The sequence below is a fragment of the Pongo abelii genome, chromosome 3 (genome assembly GCF_028885655.2).
Source record: "Pongo abelii isolate AG06213 chromosome 3, NHGRI_mPonAbe1-v2.0_pri, whole genome shotgun sequence".
NCBI lineage: Eukaryota > Metazoa > Chordata > Mammalia > Primates > Hominidae > Pongo > Pongo abelii.
Window position 1 is genome coordinate 122,730,714 of NC_071988.2, and position 21,938 is coordinate 122,752,651.

The 21,938-nt window shown below is 36.5% G+C and overlaps 1 protein-coding gene across 3 annotated transcripts in view; it reads right to left on the reverse strand.

The window, feature by feature from the left end:
• PPP3CA (protein phosphatase 3 catalytic subunit alpha) overlaps nucleotides 1–21,938 on the reverse strand; it is a 331,868-nt gene that overhangs the window by 162,986 nt on the left and 146,944 nt on the right. For all 3 annotated transcript variants that reach the window (XM_054553399.2, XM_063723223.1, NM_001133985.1), the window contains 1 exon segment: nucleotides 11,868–12,068. In XM_054553399.2, the coding sequence (XP_054409374.1) occupies nucleotides 11,868–12,068 (201 nt within the window).

Genomic DNA, 21,938 nt, shown 5'->3' on the forward strand with positions numbered 1-21,938 from the left:
CCAGTGGTCTGTAATTTTATGTCCTTTGACTCAACAGGGAAATGGATCAAAGACACAGAGCTAACACCACAGGATCAACTGAAAGAGAAAGAAATAGGTAGAGAATGGAACCTGACGATGCTCGTTAGTTGTGATACAGGCAGTTAAAGCCACAGAAGAATCTAACAAGGTGGTGCTTGTAAGTTGAAGGAAGAAACCTATCCAGGTCCTGAGATGGTATACTGTGCTGATTGAGAGCTTCAGGCCCAGAATCAGTTCCCTGCACTTGATTCCAGTGGCTGCATTTACTAAGGCTCTTGTCATAAGTTACTTGCCAAGCTTCAGCTTCTTTATCTGTAACTGTGCTAATATGGTAGCTACTAGCCACAAGTGGCAATTGAGCACATGAAATACAGTCAGACTGAAATGTGTCTTAAGTATAAAATAAACATCAGAATTAAAAGACTTAGTAAAAAAAAGAGAGCAAAATATGTTATTAACAATTTTATATTGATTACACGTTGAAATGAGAATATTTTGGAAAGCTGAAGTTATGAAATACATTATTAAAAATAATTTCACCTGTTTCTTTTAAAATTTGTAAGTGTCTCTTAGAAAATTTAAAATTATACATGTAGCTCACACTATGTATCTACTAGACAGATCTCCTTCTCTAACTTTGGGAATAACAGCAGTACCTACACCTCATAAGATTGCTCAATAGAGCATATAAAACCTTTAGTATATTGTTAGGCATGTAGTAAAGGTCCAAAGAATGCTAATTACCATTCTTTAGCACTTGGAGTTAGAAGGGAAGGGTTAACCTAGTTGCTTTATTCCAGGGTGAGGCAAGGGTTTATGGCTGCACACTGTAGCATCCAGCAGGAATCAGTCACTGGGGGAGCTGCGGCAGTCCCACAGAAATGCAAGAAGGAGCAGGAGGCAAAAAATTGCAAGCTATATGCCTTAGTTAAGCCAAAAGGGAGGTCCAAAATGTCTTTTTAAATGGTAGTCAAATGCTGTCATGAAATTTTATTTGGTCCTATGCTAAAGTAAGTTGTTCAAATTGTCTTCTTAGGTAGCCCAAATATATAAAATAATTCAGCACTTGCATGCCAAAATTCTTCTAACTAGAAAAAAAAAAGTAAAATTTCAGACAAGATTTGTGAGGTAATAATATTTTGTTATTTTTATGTGTTATACAATAAATACTATTTGATGAGAATTTTGAAGAAAGAGGTGGAAGGAAGAAGAAGAAAATAATTCCGGGGTTCATCCTTCACTGGAGGACCAACAGGAATTGAGGTCTTATGTAAATTATCTGAATTTCATTGAGGGACATTAGAAGGATTTCAAGATTGTTTTAAAATGATTCCAATATCTCTAACACAGTACTTGAAAGCAATTTCTAAAGCTAAACTTTTGAAACCTGGTCATGTAGTGAAAGACAAAAGAAAAAAAAAACTATGTATTCACTTTAAAAATATTAACTAGCTCTTCAAACATTCTAATTTTTACATCACCTCACTAACTTCACTAGCTGTAGCATGCCTTCTTTACAGGTTGCATTATGTTGAGGGAATAATTTGATGCTTATAAAACATGAGTGTCAATTAGAAACCTGTTTCAAAGAATTAGTGGAGAATATTAGGAGAAATTCCTATTCAAGAATATTTTAATCAATGGTTTATGGCCACCTTCCCTGACTCATAAGACACTGGGCTCTGGAACCAGACTGCCTGGCCTTGAGTAATATTTTAATGGAAGGGTCATGGCCTTAGAACCAAGAACTCCGGGCTGTGGACAGCCTATGTCTATGACCCTGGGCAAGCTCTGTAAGCCTTTCTATGTCTCAATTTTCTCATCTATTACATGGATATCCAAAGAACACCTATCTCCCAGAGTTACTGCTGAGTTCATTCATTGCTTAAAACAGAACCTGAAATATTAGCTCCTATCTAAAAATGGTTTAAATTTCTTTATAGTGTACAAAAGAATAAAGGCATATTTGAGGCCAATCAATATTATATTGTTTTGACACATGATCCTTTAACTTACAATTTCTTCATTTCTCCAACTGAAATGGTATTTGCCTAGTGTTTTCTTATTAACATGTTGAAACATACTAAGAAATTGTTATAAAGACAGCCTGAGCTTTCTAGAAACCCTAGAAAGCTTTGACAAAGAGGTATAGAACAAAATACCCCCAAATAGTTTAGGGTTGCCAGTGAGAGGGAGAAAAACTCACTGAAAATCCCTGCAATATTTTTCTGATTTAAATGTCAGAAAGCAATCTAAAGTTGCATATTATTTGGGAAATGTAAAATCCAAATAATGTACACTTTGTTGGTAGTTCCATGAACTGTTAAAAAGTCAATTACTCAAACATGAAATGAAAATGTATTTACATCCAAATGATTCTCAATCATCAAATATAAAGAAATTATTACTTTGACATGGGACCCTTTAGCAAAGCCCATCCTTGCATATATTTGGCTATTTACTTCTAGTTTTCTAATATATAATAGCTCATATTTCCCATTTTTAATTTTTCATTTTCTTCTTTCTAATCGATATACTGATAGCGCAAAATATGTTCAAGAAAACAAAATTTATTTTCTTTCGAATTAAAACTCATTTGGAATTTAGAAAAGGTAAGTAGGGGACAGCTGTGGTTAGGAGGAACTATCTGTATACTCTGTCACAGCACAGCCCTCTCAGTCTTTACTTACATCCACAAAAGGGGAACTGCAAGCTATATTATCCAAATTAATGGAGTTTTTACAAGGTGTCTATACTTCTAATCACCAAAAAACCATACACTAGAATCAACAGTTGATATAACAGATACGTAACAATAATACCGGTCACAATAGTAACAGTTACAGCAATAACAACAAAAACTTACTACTCATTGGGCATATCTGTGCTGTGGTTGCAGCATTTCACTCTATCTGAGTGACAGGCATGACACTAACACCACTGAATAGATAGAAAGCTGAGATTTAAAGAGTTGAATATCCTGCTGAGTGGTACAAAGGTAGAAAGTGGCAGACACAAAATGCTAATTTAGAGATTCACAATTTTAATGTGGACACCATGCTGGATAGGCAGAAAATAAAGTTACTGCTGCACTGTCATTAGGTGATACACCTCAGGTGACCTGCACAGCAGAGATTAAATCACACTTCCTATTATCACCTCTTCTTATTTGTCATTTTTTTTTTTAAGATAAACTGGCTGAACCAGAAGTTTGAAAATAAACTGAGAATTCTAAACAGCCTATAGAGGAGGGAAAAAGTCTGTAAGATGGCTCATTGCCACCATGTCCTTAATAAACTAAGCTAACCAGCCATAAATTATTTTCTAAGGGGCTAAAATCATCTCATGTATTTTTAACATTTCCTCAATTCAGAGTCTCAAGCAGAATGGATATTTTATATCAATAATGCAGGCAATTTAATGTCTAGCTTTCACCTACCTTTGATATATATTTAATAAATATTACCAGCTTATCTCATGAAGAAGGCATAGCAGTGGTTGAGATTAAGCTAAGGTCCACCTTTGAAGGAGTTGGCCTTTAATGTTTAAAACATAAGAAAGAGAATTTCAAATGAATAATTTCTGTTTCATGCTTGATTATCTGAGAATCCCTTATTCGCCACATGGTATCCAAATATCCACTCAAACTTTACCTTTTAAAATTAAATGAAAAATATGTAACTAGGATTTTAAAGAGGATAATGAATATCTACAAATGTCTGTGAGCAAAGCTGAGTTCTGAAACTTGCAGCCTGATTATAATGCTTTGTAAGAAAGAATCAGATTATGCTTATTAACAAAGACCAAAGCAAACATGCATATCACTTCGAGAAAACAGAAAGGGAAACATAAACGATCCTTTGTTTGAAATGAAAACAAACGTCTGCATGTCATTTCAAAAATATTCTGCATAAGCAATATAGGATGTATGATTCTGAGAGCAATTGAAAGAACTAGGTGTATCAAATGCATACCACCAGATGGCATCTTAAATTAGATAGCACATTCAGAGATCGTGAGAGTTAATAACTGCATTTCTGGGAATCAGGTTCATGAATTCCAAGTATATCTTTTCATATTAAAATGTCTGACACAAATCATAAAATCCAGAGAAAACTAACAATAATACTATCTTGAATATGACAAAAATATATGAATCTGAAAAGAAAGGCAGTGAAATAAAAAGGTGATCTTGACATCTATTTATATGAAGATAAATAAGTCATTACAAATGGAGCCACAAGAGCAAAAGAAAACTTGGTTAATCATTTGAGGCTTCCTTTATTTCTATCTAAAATTTTTCTTCCTGCTACTCTTCATATTAAAATACAATGTTGTTTGATAAAAATTTCTGAAAAACACTTGATTATCTCATGGATAAGATTTTTTTTCTATCATTGCATAATCAGTATAATCCTACTTTTTCAAAATACATTTTGCTATAAATATTATTTTCATATGATGAAAGCGATCTAAAAATGAAACTTCTTAAGAGTTTGTTATCTCTTTTAGATATGGATTTACATATATGTATATAGTTTGCTACATAGACCTTTTAGGGTTTAATACATTGGGCTCTTTTGAAGGCTTTTCCCTACCTCCTCAACAGACTGACTTAGGTATCAAACCATTCCACAGACTTTCCTGTTACTTCATAAGGCAATGCTCAATGATGCTGCTGGCAAGGCAGACAAAATACAGGAGAAGAATAAGCTAACTGACCTCCAGGTCAAACACAAAGCCAGGACTGAACTGCCTGAAGGCCTTCTCTCAGGTAATATATTTTCCATTAGCGAGGTGTGGACCTAAAAGCATTTAGTTTATATTTTTAATAATATTACACTTTATATACCAAGACAGTAACTTTACAAAATAGTAAACTAGCTGCATGAAAAATGTGTATTCTTTTTCTTTTATAAATCCACTAAACCACAGATTCCTCTGTAAGAAACAACTTCCAAACAGACTTGTGTATTCGTCAAGTATCTCATGTATCTGTGTCCAAAACACTCCACTAAGACAGAAATCAATAAAATCAACAAACTCAGGAAAACAGAACAGACTAAAAAGATAACTGCTATGTACATGGTTACACTAACACAAAGAAACACACACATATATAAACATATACTCTAGAGGTTTTCGTATATTTCCATTATATTATTATAATAATTTACTATGTACAAATCAGCCGTGCAGTTATACTAAAATTATTTTTAAATAGAATAATATCCACAAAACCATAATGCATGTTTATGTCCTCAGATGTTCAACATTTAGTAGGATAACAGTATGAAACAAAAATATTATTCAGGACAATACAGTTAATGTCATGTTACATATGATTACTTTCAGATTTAATGACTTCATAAACCTGTAAAATTAACCTCCACCCCCAAATAAAACAGAAATAGACATAGTTGAACTGCTTGGGATTTAATCCCAATTATGGCACTTTGTAGCTGGGTAACCATACTAAGATAGACAATTTCACTGAGCTTTAGTTTCCTCACTTGTAGAATGGAACTGATAACAGTACTTTTTTCACAGGGTTGTGTGAACACTAAGAGTTAAAAAGTACAGTGTTTATGATAGTGAACAGCAAAAAAAAAAAAAACAAAAAAAAACAAAAAAAAAACCCAAAAGAACCTAACAAATGTTAGCTTTAAAACAAAAACAACTCAGTTTATCCCCCAAAAAGCTATAAAAAATTATGATCTACTGTCACCATAGTGTCATACACGAAAAGAAAGCATTTTCGCTAAAATGAAAATGAAATTTTCACTCTGGATCAGTGAAAACTTTGTCATGGATCAGAACCAGTCAGTGACTGGTATTTCAGACTATCCATTATAGTCCATACATGTTACTGACTCAGAAAGAGAATAAAATCAATGAAGTCTGAAATTATTAGGAACACTTCAGTGAGAAGCTGGAATATGGATAAGATTGGAAACATGAGTATAAAAATGAGTATAACATAGATGAGATTGAAAACATGAGTATAACCTGGGTAGACCAAGGAAAACATCTACAATTTTTTCCTTACAGTACCTAAGAAAATATTCCTTCCTTATCTGGAGGCATTTCAGTATTACCTGAAACACCACTTCTCTTAAAGCCACGATAGTATTGATTTTAATATATTTTAGCCTTCTCCAAAAGAATTAGAGCATTATTACTGCCAGTGATTGTTTTCAAATTTTAAGAATAATAATTCTGGGGATGTTTACCTTCCTGTGAAAACAACAGGCATTGCTTTACCAAAGGTGCTTAAATATGTCATTATTTGTGAAAAGTACCAACTCATGAGAACATAAAAGGGATGTTAAAAGGGATATGTATACTGTGTCTTAAAGTAAAATAGTTGTTCATGTAACCATGACGTAATTGTAATGACTGTCAAATGTTTCCCATAGATAGCGCTACATGTTTATTGATGTTAATAGAGTATTACCAATTCGTACACACAAATACTGAATTACTATGGTTCAGCTATTCTTAATAGAATACTGTATTCATTACCACTCAGCTCACTGATACCTGATTTTGAGCCCCTGGGTTACATTTTTTGTTTGATACACTGTTCCAGTAGCAACTTTCTATAGTAAACTCCCCAAGAGCTTGTAAAGAAAAGAACTATGAATGTTTTTTTTCTGGGAAAAACTACATACATAAACTCTATGTCCCAAATATGCCAAGCATTCTGTTTCATCCTGCCTGCTTGTATTATAGAAACACACTTTTATTTAAAATATAATAAATTATAATCAACAGTCAAAATAATTTATTTCTTCTACTTCTTGAGGACCCTTTGCATCAGTATTCTTTGTATGTTTTCTTCAGTAATGAGCCAGAAAACATTCTAGTCACGGGAACAAAAGCCCAAGACTTTAACCCTACAGTGCAGAAGTAGAATAGTGTAGTATAATAGCTAAGCATAGGATATGTAGATAAATGCCTGTTTAAAGCAAGGTCTTCAGCTTACCTGCTATGAGACTTCAGTCTAAGTTCTTAAACCAATGAATCCCACAGTGTGGTCCCAGATCAAGAGCATCATCATTATCTGGGAACTCAGATACTCAAATTCTCAGGCCCTACTCCAGACCTACTAAATCAGAAACTCTGGAGGCAGAACTCAGCAATCTGTATTTTGTGAAGCCCTACAGGTGATTCTGATCTATGGTCAAGTTTGGAAACACTGACTCCACCTCTGAGTCTCCCTTTTCACATTTGTAAAAAGCGTTTCCAAGAACAACCTTGCAAGACCAGAGGTGAACAGATCAAAGGACTTTGGCTCTCACGCAGTCACCTTTTATAATATAATCACTTTTTTAACCAAGGGCTGAAATTAAGGAGTATATGGACATCAAAATGATGTGTGGCTGCCACAGGCTGGGACTGAAATGTGCTGACTTGCCAGCAGTGGGCCGGGTATCAAAATAGGTCTCTGGCTGCAGGACAGGCCCTAAAGATTTGGCCACTAAAATCACAAGTGGGCAAAATGCCCCAGACAAAATATTTTATCTCCATATAAACTAAGGCCACATTGCTTCATACTGACAAATGACAGTATGAGGAGAATAAACACTGATCTTTTAGGTCCCAGAAGACACCAGATTCCTATCCCTGCTTAACTCTCCTCAGAGTGCAGGCAGGGGGAATTCTCCTAATTGACGTCAGCTGCTGTAAGGGAAGGACTGCCATGACCTTAAACTTGGCCACCAGTCCACTCTCACATCCAGGAACAAAGCCAGAGGGTTCTCCTGGCAACTGCCTGACATGCTAAACGGCAGGCCCAGGCACTGAGGGAATCCTTTGCTGCCCCAGGGACAAATCCCCCACTGCAGGAAACTGACAAACCAGAGAGATTAGCAGTTTGCCCAGCTGATGCTGGCCCATCCCCTCTGCCCAGAGAGCAGAACATGAGTTCTAAATCATTCTATTCAAAAACCTAAGCTCCCGGTCTGCTTTTGCATTACAAATGAGTGGAATGTTCTCTGCTAAGTGAAAGGGAAAACAGGAAAATATGAGAACTTCAGGGAGAAATGTAAATTGGATCCCTGCACAAATCATCTTACTGTTTTCAAGAAGACTTTAAGAGATATTAACGTTTTAAATACAAACTATCAGATGTTTTAAAATCAACTTGAACACTCATTTTATAAAAGGTCTTGTAATAAAAATAGGATTGAATCCCCTACCCTGCCATGGCTCCCTTGAACAAGTATGAAAGTTTCCTAATCACCCCCCTCTTAAGAACTCCTCCCCACCTCTTCCTACTCATCTCATCCAGGACACTATTCCAGCTGCAAACATGATTATGTAACTCTCCTGCTCAAAGATCCCCTCAACCCCCATTCCCTACAGAATGGTATCAGAGTAAGTGCTGGTTATAGAGATTAATATTTAACCCTGGCCTTCCAGCCTCAGTCTCACCCTCCCATCTCCACCCCACCTCTCATACCCTTCTGAAACCCCGCCTTCTCACAGCAAACCTCAAAGAACATGACTAGCCACTTTACAAAAAATACCAGTGGCTTCCATGTGCTGTTATCTCTGCACACATCATCCTTCCCCATCTTTTTCACATAGTACAATTTTACTTATCATACATGATACAATTCAAATATCATGTAATCTGTCAATACTTTCTTGGCTCTCTGCATTCCTTTTGCTGAGTTCTCACACCAGTTTTTAGGTACCTCCATTACAGTTCTTAAAAAACTTATAGTAATTATCTCTTTATGTGTCTGACTCCCTTACCTAGACCTTGGATATTCTATGTCTCATATGTTTTATCATCCATAGCCATAACTTTGAATAAGTTCTCAATGCATATTCACAACAGGTAGGACCCCAGCTATTTAACAGTTTCTTTTACTCAAAGATGAAATGTAATAATCAATGAGCACTGTCAAGGAAATAGTCACTTAGAAGATAGGAACACATATTGGTTTTAAATTAGCTATATCCACTTGGATACTTCCTAATTTGCTTGAATACACCTAGGTTATATCCTTTAATTTAGTCAACAATTTAAAGTACTTATGCTTGGTTAGATATCTGTTTCCATTTTTTCCTGTTATATTCTGAGCCCTTGGAGGGCAAAGACCAGGTCTTATTCACATGTATATGATATATACCACCTGTGCCAGGTAAATGTATAATAAACATTTCATTAAACTGGATTACCAAAATGTGTTGCCTCACTGATTTGGGGCCACAGTTTTTCAACGTTCCATTTGTGTGTTTGCAAGAACACAAAGATAAGTTCAACTACATTTTTTGGAAAAAAAATGTCAAAGAGGAAAAATACTTTTCTTTACAAAATGTCTGCAACACAGAAATAGTCTTCAAATTAAAAATCTGAAACAGCTACCAGTCTAGTCAGCCATGTTAGCTGAGAAAAAAATAACAGAACTGGCCTCATGGCTCCCTTGTTTGGATAAACTTCATCTCTACTCCTATGAAGATGGTTTGCTCACCTATCTAAATCCACACGCTAAATCCGCTTTGTGAGGGCAAGTCCACACTCCTTTACTCCCTCTCCAGATGGACAGATGCAGGGAGTCAGGGGACTAGGCAGCTTCCTGGTCCTTCTGACTTCTCCAAAATAAAACATAATGAATTTTCAGGGGAAAAAAATCCTAAATGAACCCAAACCTTTCATTGCCTTATGAACACTTGAAGAGAAAGTCTTCATTCATTTTAACTTTAAAGAAATGCTAAAGGAATGAAGGAATATCTAGATTTCCAATAACGAGGACATTAATTCCTCAGTTTTTCTTAAATGGGGGCAAACCACGGCAAATGTTAGTACAACTCTTCTCTAAACATCTGAGAGTGAAACATTTTTATTAATAAAAAGTAGGAGGGAAGGACTAGAGGAAAATATGGTAGTGGCTTTTTAATTATAAAATATTGATCACATCTTTTGAGAGTTTACGTATCTACTACACTTAATTCTGAATTCCACAAAAGAAGTTATCGGTCAGTAACTTACAGAGTAAGTCTCTGGCTTGACCTACTCACCACTGGTCCAATATTGGGTTAATGCTCCTCAAGCCAATTCCTCCTCTACCTGACCCTAAACATAGTTAATATTTCTGAATTACAAATAAGAAAAAATAGCATTGCCAGACAAAAATAAAATGTAAATAATGTCAATCTCTCTAGAATGGTAATCATTCAAGATATTTTGATAAAGAAAGGTGTAGTCTGATACCCAAAAGAGCTTATCTCTTTCTTAACAGTCAAATTCAAATATTCATTTGAAGACCAATAATTTTAAAAGAAATTAGCAATCACTAGTATATATGAAATGCTTTTAGTTGCCCCCTTTATATCAAAAAGAACACTATTCTATGTCTAAATCAGAATAATATTTAAAAGGAAAATATTTTTAGCTTCTCCAAAAATGAAAACCTGCAAATTAAGCAAACTCCATAAAGAGTAGATCCAAAGTCTCTGGTATTAGAAGCTGTATACTATACAATTTTTTTTTCCTTTTTTTGAGACGGAGTCTCACTCTGTCGCCCAGGCTGGAGTGCAATGGCACAATCTCAGCTCACTGCAACCTCTGCCTCCCGGGTTCAAGAGATTCTCCTGCCTCAGCCATCGGAGTAGCTGGGATTACAGGTGCCCACCAGCACACCCAGCTAATTTTTGTATTTTTAATAGAGACGGAATTTTACTATGTTGGCCAGGCTGGTCTCGAACTCCTAACCTCAAGTAATCCACCCACCTCGGCCTCCCAAAGTGCTGGGATTATAAGAGTAAGCCACCGCGTCCAGCCCATACAAAATTTTTTGACAATATTTAATTTTTATGGCCTAAGAGAAGCATACTTACACAAAATATGTATCTGACCATAAGAAGTAACAAAACCAAAACACGAAAAAAAAAAAAAAAAAAAGGAGGGGAGTGGTGGCTTATGCCTGTAATCCCAGCACTTTGGAAGGCTGAGGCGGGCAGATCACCCGAGGTCAGGAGTTCAAGACCAGCCTGGCCAACGTGGTGAAACACCATCTCTACAAAAATAGAAAAATTAGCCAGGCATGATGGCACCTATAATCCCAGCTACTCGTGAGGCGGAGGCAGGAAAATTGCTTGAACCCAGGAGGTGGAGGTTGCAGTGAGCCAAGATCGCACCATTGCACTCCAGCCTGGCGACAAGAGTGAAACTTCATCTCAAAAAAAAAAAAAAAAAAAGATATTTTGTAGGGGCAAAATGCTATGGGCAAAAGAGAAAAAAATGTATCCTTCTTCCGAAAGTTCAGTGCTTCTCAAACTTTAATGTGCATCAGAATCACACAGAGGGCTGGATAAGACACAGATTGTTGGGTCTCACACCAGGTAATGTGATTCAGTAGGCTGGAGTGGGGCCTGAGAATGCATATTTTAACAAGTTTCAAATGGTGATGATGATGACACTATCAGTCTGGGGATCACACTTTGAAAACCACTGTTTTAACTTACACCCTTACTCAACCATTGTGGAAGTCTCACGATACTTTGTCTAATCTTTCCCAATGAATATCCTGTGTGCCACTTAGTATTTCTACTTACAAACAATATCACTTCTTAAAGTATCACTTCAGAAATCATCATCATCTCTAAGGGGCATTCCACTTTTTAGAGCATTGCAATCTTACAGATATTTAACACATGAAAATATGTGTATATATGTATAATATACTTACTACTCTAATGTATAGATTCAACAGTAAAAGATTATGATGAGTAAGGTATCTGAAGACTCACTGGTAACTAGGACTTTTGATTTCATGCTATAAACGACAAAATGTGTATACAAGTGGGCAATCTCCCTCCTCAGGACTTACCTGTGACTGGTGCATCAATATCCAGCAAATTTTTTTCCTGTCGAAGAATTGATGCACCCTCTGTTATTATTCTCAATGCAACACTCTCTTCCAGCCTTCCCTCCTTCATAAGATGTGCCTTTAAGATATCCACACGAGGTTTTCCATCATTATCAAACACTTCTTTTGCTGTAAGCCGGTGACTTGGAGGAAATGGAACAGCTGAAAGAAAAAAGGTCTAATTATTACATTAGCCAAAACTCAACAACAAACAATTCAATAATAACCACCAAATATCCATCCTCATCACAAACCAACTAATATACTATTTTTAGGGTGGCTGAATTAAAATATGATCAAGGGCTATCTATCAAAAATTAAGAACTGCATCCTTCCTTTGATTCTAGATATAATGTGATTGCTTAAACAAAATTGATAGTTCTTGTTCATCCAGTACTATCTCTTGCATCTATAATATCCTGATTAAGTTAAAAAGAAAAGGAATTAGAAGCAGTTTTCAGTTCAACAATAATCAACTCTGTGAAAGAAAATAGTTTCTATACAACCAACCATAACCAACTTGTGCAAAGATGGGTCTCCACTAGAAAACAGGCTCCTCTACTGGGATTAGAGGAGTGGGAAAAGGTCTACCCAACCAGATTTGCTGCTCTAACTAGAGTCACATCTGAAATAACTAATCTACTCACTGTATAAGAAAACAGCAGGAATCTGAAAGCAAAAAGGCAAAAGTGCACTGACTACTGATAAGGAAATCAGGATTTGCAGGTGAGTGTGTATGCTCTCACTGAAGGGACCTCCTTAAAAGCGAAAGGTCAGGACGTCAGGGACGAGACACAGGTATTTTTTAAAATGACACAATGACAAAGTCCAATTATTGCTCAGGCTTGGAAGCAATCATTCTCCCTTCCACTCACCCGCATCTTCTTAACAGCAAGAAGCTCTCTTGTAGCTAATGCCTTCCTCTACACTTGTGAGTACATTCATTCACTCATTCCGCCAGAGGACATTCAATAAACTCCTCTAGCTTGCCCTGCATCCAAAGGTCTATGGTAAGAGATGGTACCACAAAGGTTAAATTTGCAACAAATGGCCAATAAGCCATTTAAAAACTCATTATTTCTGTGTTTCACATGATGGTTCATTCACTGGACAACTCATCCCCGCCAGATACTAGAAGTATCTGACAAGCAGCATAAACATCATCCCATGTATCTTTCATGTGCCGTGTGCATTATGAAACAGACATACAGCATCTCCATTGGATGACTCCTCTTTCAGGAGAAGCACTTGATGTTAACGGAATAAACTTGGCCCTCTCCCTTCCTAAAAGTGTCTCTCAAAGAAGCAAGACTTACAGGAGACCTATGCCAAAAAATGTTGTGTAATCTAATGGCATAGATTTGTAATCCTGAGTGAAATTATAACTAAGAGAAAAGAAATACTGGGAAATGAACCTGTGCAGAAGGATGCAAGCATGATTTTCTGGACAATCCGGCCACATCTATTTCACTATGCTGTCATACTGAAGCAGTCTTGGCAGATTCGGTGGCTGAGCAGGAGGCTTTTGTGGTCACACAAACCTGGGTGCGAACCTTGCACCCTGCACATTCACCAGCTTATGACCTTGAGCAAGTTAAATAACCTTCTTTGGCTCCAGTTATCTCACCTGTGAAGTGAGGATTACATCTATCTGAGGATTGTTATACTAACTAAATAGTAACAGTAGTAGCTAATATTTATAGAGTATTTATTTTATGCCAGGCATCGTTTAGGTAATAAAATCAGAAACAACAATAAAACTGTAAGATGAGTAAGGCATACATACATGTGTTTATATATAAACTTATTTAGCCCCCATAACATTACTGTGCAGGAGAAACCTGAGGCTCAAAAATATTAAGCACCTTGCCCAAGATAATTACCTAGTGATTTCTGTGTATAACTCAGTGAGTTTAAACCCCAGCAGTCTGATGCCAGAATACCTTTAACAAATAAACTACATTACTTCCCAGAAAGTACTCGATAGTGCTTAGTAAGTAAAAATGATTAATAAATCACTTCTTAGAATTGAAATTCTAATACTGAGAGATATTTATTTCTCACAAATACTCCTTTTATTTTCCAAAAGTTATTTTGAGTAGCTTATAGTACAATAGATACATAATACAAAAACAAAAGACAAAATGTATAATGCCAAAGAATAGTAAATAATAAAAGAAGTCTGAAGATTAAACAAGGAGGAGAGAAAAAGAGGAAATTAGGTCATTAAATTTGAGGCATTTGGGGGTTATTCTATTTTTTTTTTCTCTGCTCTCCCTGCTTTTCCTCACTTGACTGATAGAGTATGCTTGTTAGGAAAACATGTAGATGTTTTTCAACAGCCACATTTCTTTATGCAGGTCTTTATGTATGTTTTGAGATTAGAAAATATGTTACCTGGCAACTCCTCAAAATTCCCCAGGCTGTAAACCATGAGTCAAGATATGGGCTGGGGGCTAGAAAGGGGTAAACTTCAAAAGGATGCTTGTGGTAAGGGCAGGAGCTGAATTTTTAAAAAATGATTTTCCAAGGTGTTTTAGGCAACAGTGAAGGTTTAAGTGGCTCTGCATAACTGTCAGGCAAGAATTACAGGGGCACAGAAGGGAAGGAGGCTAATATATTGTCAGGCAGCTAAAAGCAGTGGGTCTCTGCCACACATGCACTTGCTGGCCTGATTAAACTTAAGATAGATCACGGAATTAAATCTGAAAGTGCCAAAGCATTTATGAAGGTGAGAGGCAACAGGAGAGCACCCCAGGGAGTGCCTCACCTTCATGAATTAGTCTTTCTCCAAGTCCCTAGACTCCATCCTAGGCCAAGATCACTGCAATAACAGATGCTCCACCCTCCACTGCAGATCTTTTACCTTCCAGTAATTGCTAATCCTAAGGTAACTGGCTAAGGTAAAGACACCTGCTCTGAGATATTGGAGCTGGTTCCAAATAAACAGGGGGGAGAAAGGAAATGAAAAAGGCCAATCAGAGGGCTCTATTTCCAATTGGATGGAAGGGATCCTGATGAGACGGGGCCCTTTACCAGTTAAACAGATGGCAAAGCCTGCAGGGAACCAAGATGAGCAGTAATGATGCCAAAGACTGAACACAGAGATGCCGCCAGCCAGTGAAAAATTTTCTAGGACAAAAAATAAGACTGGGCTAATATTTGTGTATTTGTGCACCTTTTGGCTTCATAAAAAGCATACCAGCCTTACAAAGGTCACATTTATTTGCTTTCTCTATTCACCTAGAATCCTACATGAAGACCTGTGCCAAATATTGAGCAAAAACTATTTAGACCAAAGAATCCAATCAGCTTGGAAAACATTTATTTAATTAATTCATTGTGAAAGTTGCTATGCTTAATATAACAAAATTGGATTTCCCCTTCCTTCCTTTGCTTTGAGTCTTACAACAAGTTGCTTTCATTGATACATGAGCAGGCCAGGACTAGAGAAATTACGTTTGTGCACATTAGTAAAAATTCAGAAATAGCTGTTGATATTTGGGCTGGCTCTTTCCAAAACAATTTTTTTGTAACTGCTTGTAAGGACAGAATATAGTGCTAAGACTTCTTAGAAGCATCCTAAAAATAGATAGAAACCTTCTCAGCTTTCTCTACTTCACAATTCCCACTCAATGCCACTTTTCTTCCTCAAATTAATAAAACAGCAAAGTAGATAAAATCTGGGACATGTAAGTCCTTGACTGACTCCTAACAGAAAACATCACAGAAGGCTTTAAAGGCAAACAACATATTGAGCTAGGATTATGTTCTCATGTCATTGACTGTGGAAATCCGGCAGAGACTGATTTTCAAGGGTCAATGACATGAAATTGTTTCTTTTTCTATCTGCTGTTTCCAGCAGAGAGTTTATCTATCTGATAAGGAGAAAGGTTACTAGTCTACCTATGAACCAAACTCATATGCATCCCATATTGGCATCTATATAACTATTATTAAAGCTGTTGTCAGTTATACATTTACTAGAGAGAAACACATTTCAAGTCACAAAAACCCTGCAGCCAGAGTAATCCTAGCCCTCAGTCTGGCTGACTATGGGAACTACATCTCAGAAAGATCCAGGGATCACTTTCTGAGTTTGAGGGTAGGTTAATTTTAGACCACAAACATGTGTTCAGTAGCATAAGTGATCCGTTATCACTCTGGGATAGTTCCAGGTATCTGGGATTTCTGCTTCTCAAATCTGAGTCACTTAAGCCACTACTGAAGGGATTCCACTATTTAATAGGAAACTTCTGAGGGTCATTGCCATGGTGACATCTTGACTGGAAGACGGTCAGTGAAAATACTAGTGGGATATGTAACTTTTTAAAATACTGTATCAAGCCTTCTAAATCCAGTCAATTTGCAAAGACATCGCATCTGTCATGATTGATTCACTGTGTGGAGCCTGTTTGAGGGAAAGAATTAAAATGTTTGGCATTTTCTATGCCTTTACTTATGGTATCAATCAGTAGATCTCAATCTGGACTTCACATTCATGTAACCTGGGATGTATAAAAATATGACAATGCATGTTTTTAAGTATCAGGAACAGGCTACCTACCGCCTCACCTCTTCCTGGAGTAGTCCTATAAATGCTGACAAAAGATTCAAGAGAATATTTAGCCTAGTGATCTTTTGAGCCTGTATTTTCCTCCTTTTTTCCCCCCTCAAACAAAATTATGCTAGGAAACCTAAGTATATCCAAAGGAGAAAGGGATTAAAGCAGTGTGCCTCCTTTCCCCTCAATGATGGCTGCTAAGGAGTGCTTACACAATCCTGGTGCTTTCTGGAGCAAAACTAGAAAACTCTCAACCAAGACTGACCCCCTCATACTAAATAAAAGGAAAGTGAAGTCCAGAGAGAGGATGAGTGAATCATCCAACGTCAAAGGACTAGTCACTAGCTAGCCAAACTAACACTAAGGTCTCCTGATTTCAATTCCAGCACTTTACCCTCTATATTTACAAAATATTGTACTGACTAGTCACATATGGCTGTTGACTACTCAAAAAGTAGCTACTCCAAACTGAGATATGCTGCAAATCCACAGTAAGCACTGTATTTAGAAGACTTGATACAGTATTTTAAAAAGTTAAATATAACATTCACATTTTAATATTGATTTTATGTTGAAATAATAATATTTAGAACATATTGGGCTAAGTACAATTTGTTACTAAAATAAATTCCAACTATTTCTTTTTACTTTTAAAAAATATGTCTACTAGAACATTTAAAATTGCTTATCTAGCTTCCTTTTACTGGACAGTGGTATTCTAGACCTTGCATCCTTCTAAGTAAATGAGAACAAGGTGAGTGGAAATTAAATTTCTTAGCCTTTCCTCTTTCCCAACTTTGGTTTAATTTCTATAAAACCTCAACCTATTTCAAAACTGGCTGCACACTGAGAATTGCTTTTTTGAAAGATGATGCCCATGCCCTATGTCTAGAGATTCTGATTTAACTGGTTTAGGGTAGGGCCAGGGCATTGGCCTATTTTTACCTAATCCCAGGTTACACAAATATGAAGTCCAGATTGAGATCCACTGATCCATACCATAGGTAAAGGCATACAAAATGCTGGGCACTTTAATTTTCCCTCTTAACAAGCTCCTCACCAGTCAATCAACCACAACAGATGCAATGTCTTTGCAAGTCCAGACACATTTATTTCATCCTTCTCTGTAATCAGGACATGTACAGGAACAGCTCTTGTCCCATATTTCATGTGGCTACTGTGTGAACAAGGACTGTCAAAGATACTTATGTCAGCACATGTGAAGAGAACGGCTTAAGCATATCACATGACAGACACAGCTTAAAACACTTTCTGGCCTGACCTTCTTAGATTGGAACATCATCTATTCCCTTGTGGACATTTGTGTATGTCACAGTCCACTGTGCTAATCAAACGATATCAATTAATCAATCAATCAGCAGCACCTATTAGGCACCAACTATGTATGCACTGTATCCCATGCTAGGCAGCGAGAGGAGCAGGAAGAAATGGGCCACAGATAACAAACATAAGCCAACCCCAGTTCTGAAGAGCTTACCAGGTGGTATAATTATTAGTTTTTGCTTGAGATAGTTGGCAAAGTGTTAAACTGCAAAACTAAAGAACAAGTTTAAAGACGATGAGAAAAAATATATATAAGTAGTAAGAAAAAATTGTGTCTCTCTATCCTAAGGTTATGTCTGAATTCTTAGAAACTCTTTGATCGAGTTGCACATTTCTCTTGTTTAAAGTATATAATAAATACTTAATTTTTTAGATGACTCCAGGAGATGAGGTTCTGTTTTTAACTTATGAAAAATAGACTATGTCTATTGTAAAATATATGCCAGTTGAAGTATAAAAAGTAGCTCCATCACCAAAATACGTGAAATCTGATTCTACTTCTGAACAAAGAGTAAAGAGATTTGTAAGTACTAAGGAGTTTTCACTGAATTTTATTTGGGTTCTAATATTGAGCAATTAGGTTTAACTTATATTCTCCTAGATTAAAAAAAAGTATATCAGTATGGGGGATATGTGTTTATTTATGCACAGAATGGATATTCTGGATGCAAAGATATACAAAACATGCTGTCTGGGAGAGAGAGCTAAAAATTAACCACAGCTAGCCCCTAAGAAGAACTGTAAGAACATATTTATTAGGGTTCTACTTAACGCTACTCCTGCAGACACTCATCACTTGCGTGTTTGAAAGTCTTTCACTTTTATTATAGATATTAATTCCCTTCAAATAAAAATACATACGGCCATCTCAAGTGTGGTTAAATATTAGACTTATAAACAGAAACATCCAGTTGCAATTAAAATTTTTAAAAATGATTTTTTCAAAGATCTATAAATAAAAACACAACTTAGTAATTTACTGTTTTTTTTCCTGCTGCTATGATGACTTCTTCTACCCTTGTCAGAAACCTCCTTACTCACCTCCTCTAAATACTACTATACCAGTCCTGAGCCTTCATATGTATTCAATTGTTAGATACAGTATGTGTCTTGGTCATTTTACTAGCAGATTGAATACCTCATTTGAATGCTCACTGAATGTTCACATAAAAATATAGCAAAATAGTATCTTATGTAACATGCCAACGTGTTACTCAAAGGGCATTATGGTACTCAAAGCACTTACTGAAATAAGCATTCTTCTTTTTTCTCAGGCTTACAGAATATATATTATACCCAGGACTTTTTGAGATTCAATCTGAAATGTGCTACAAGCAATTATTTAATAAAGATCAGACTAATTAAATGACTTATTCCTCAGCCGGGTGCGGTGGCTCACGCTGGCAATCCCAAAACTTTGCGAGGCCGAGGTGGGCGGATCACGAGGTCAAGAGATCGAGACCATCCTGGCCAATATGATAAAACCCTGTCTCTACTGAAAATACAAAAATTAGCTGGGTGTGGTGGCATGTGCCTGTAGTCCCAGCTACTCAGGAGGCTGAGGCAGGAGAACCACCTGAACCCGGGAGGTGGAGGTTGAAGTGAGCCGAGTTCACACCACAGCACTCCAGCCTGGGCGACAGAGCAAGACTCCATCTCAAACAAACAAACAAACAAAATTATTCTTCAACTATAAGGTATTTATAATTAATTAGAGAAAATAAGTACCTGAGCAGTACAGAGCTTCTTTTATTATCTGAATTTCAAAATAGTTTTTAAATGTTTAGGTATATATATTTAAATATACTTATTTATGTCTATCTATTCTTTACCCTTCCCATGTACAGATTTTCTCATGCTCCTTCCACCACATATCCTTGAGTCTAAGGATTCAAGGACACAGAAATGAGTGACAGTCCACAACTTCCTCCGCATGCAGAAGTTCTATCACAAAACTACTTTAATTTTTGATATTTTGGTTACTTCATTACAATTGCAAATGGCTTATATAATGAATTACGTAATAATGATTCAACATTGAAGATTATTTGAAAAAAGTTATTTTAATGGTTTCAGCATTATTGATAAGTTTAAATAAAAGCTGATTTTTTTAAATTTATTATTAATTTTTTAGACAGGGTCTCCCTCTATTGCCCATGCTGGAGGGCAGTGGTGCAAACACAGCTCACTGCAGCCTCAACCTCCTGGGTTCAAGCAATCCTCCCACCTCAGTCAACCTCCTGAGCTCAACCAATCCTCCCACCTCAGTCTCCTGAGTAGTTGGGACCACAGGTGCATGCCACCACACCTGACTAACTTTTTAATTTTTTGTAGAGATAAGGTCTCATTATGTTACCTAGGCTTGTCTTAAACTCCTAGGCTCAAGCAATCCTCCTGCCTTAGCCTCCCAAAGTGCTGGGATTATTGGCATGAGCCACGACACCTGGCCTTGATTTTTAAAATTTTGTTCAAAATTTAAAAGTTATAGACACAAGTAGGCCGGGCGCAGTGGCTCATGCCTGTAATCCCAGCACTTTGGGAGGCCCAGGCAGGCGGATCACGAGGTCAGGAGATCAAGACCATCCTGGCTAACACGGTGAAACCCCACCTCTACTAAAAATACAAAAAATTAGCCAGGTGTGGTGGCAGGCGCCTGTAGTCCCAGCTACTCGGGAGGCTGAGGCAGGAGAACGGTGCAAACCCGGGAGGCGGAGCATGTAGTGAGCCCAGATGGCGCCACTGCACTCCAGCTTGGGCGACAGAGCAGGACTCCATCTCAAAAAAAACAAACAAAAAAAAGTTATACACACAAGTCCAGTGATTGACACATGGACAATGCCAATCACAAATTATTGCATACATGGACATGATAAAAGCAAAATTATATTTACTGATTTTGAAATATATGCTATTGAATGTTTAAACTTAGAATTGTAGTTAAATATTAAATGTCTTAATTTATATGTTTAAGTCAAATACTTAAAAAATTTAAATATATAACTGAAGAATTGTTGTTTTATATGAGTCTACTCTACAATGATTTTTTAAATTTCTTTAAAAATATATATATATTCAGGTACACCAACAGGTACCCCAACTATCTTAGATCTCCATACTAGATGAAATTATTACAACAATATTTTCAGCAAATGATATTTATACTAATCCCCAGAATAGCAAACTAAAGAAATGCATGAAATTCTTCTCACTGGGATGAATTTAAAGAGAGAGACTTTTTATTTATACATTTATTTTTTGGCCTTGAACATTTACTCTCTTCTCCAGAGGAAAATGCCATAGGAGAATAAGAAAATCAAGAAACAAACAAGGATAGATACTTTAAGACTAGATGAATTTATTTCTCAACTGAGCCAGTCCCTTTAAACACAATAATTATTCCTTAGAAATGAGGAATACCAAGGGATTCTGAAACTTTATTTAATCCAGGCACATTTTTAAAAATGTATTTATTTATTTATAATTAAGTTCTGGGGTACATGAATCCAGGTACATTTTACCACTCAGAAATCCTCAACTCAACAGCCTAAATAAGACATGAAATATAAGGAAGGACTTTAGCTATTGAATTGAACTACTCGACAGTTCTTTAATCACTATAAATTTTAGAAACCTTTGTATTAATAAACCTTACAAAACATAGTACTTGCCTTCTTAGTCCTCAATCCTAAACTGGTAAGTTGATAGGAAAAAAAATCTGTTCCCACACATAACTTGTTCCTTTTACCTTCTTCATTCAACTCTATGGGCCTACACATTTTCCATGCCCACATGCCCACCTACCATCCCCATCCTCTGTGGTTAAAACACCTACAGGCATCAAAATCATTTTATTTAATGAATTGACTTTCTCTTCTTTCAAAGGGTCTTAATAAAATGACAAACATATGTCCCAAATGATACCAAATAATGTAAATCTTAAGTGACAATTTAAGAATGTTAACCACTTTTGCATGTAAAAGGTGATCCATTAAAAAATAATAAATCCAGCATACAGCATCTTGTATCTGTGACCACAGTGAAGCAAAGATTGAAATATTTTGCCTGACAGCCACCCTCCAGAGAGCCAAGGGCAGGAGCTAAATTCCCAGGTTTGCATATAATTC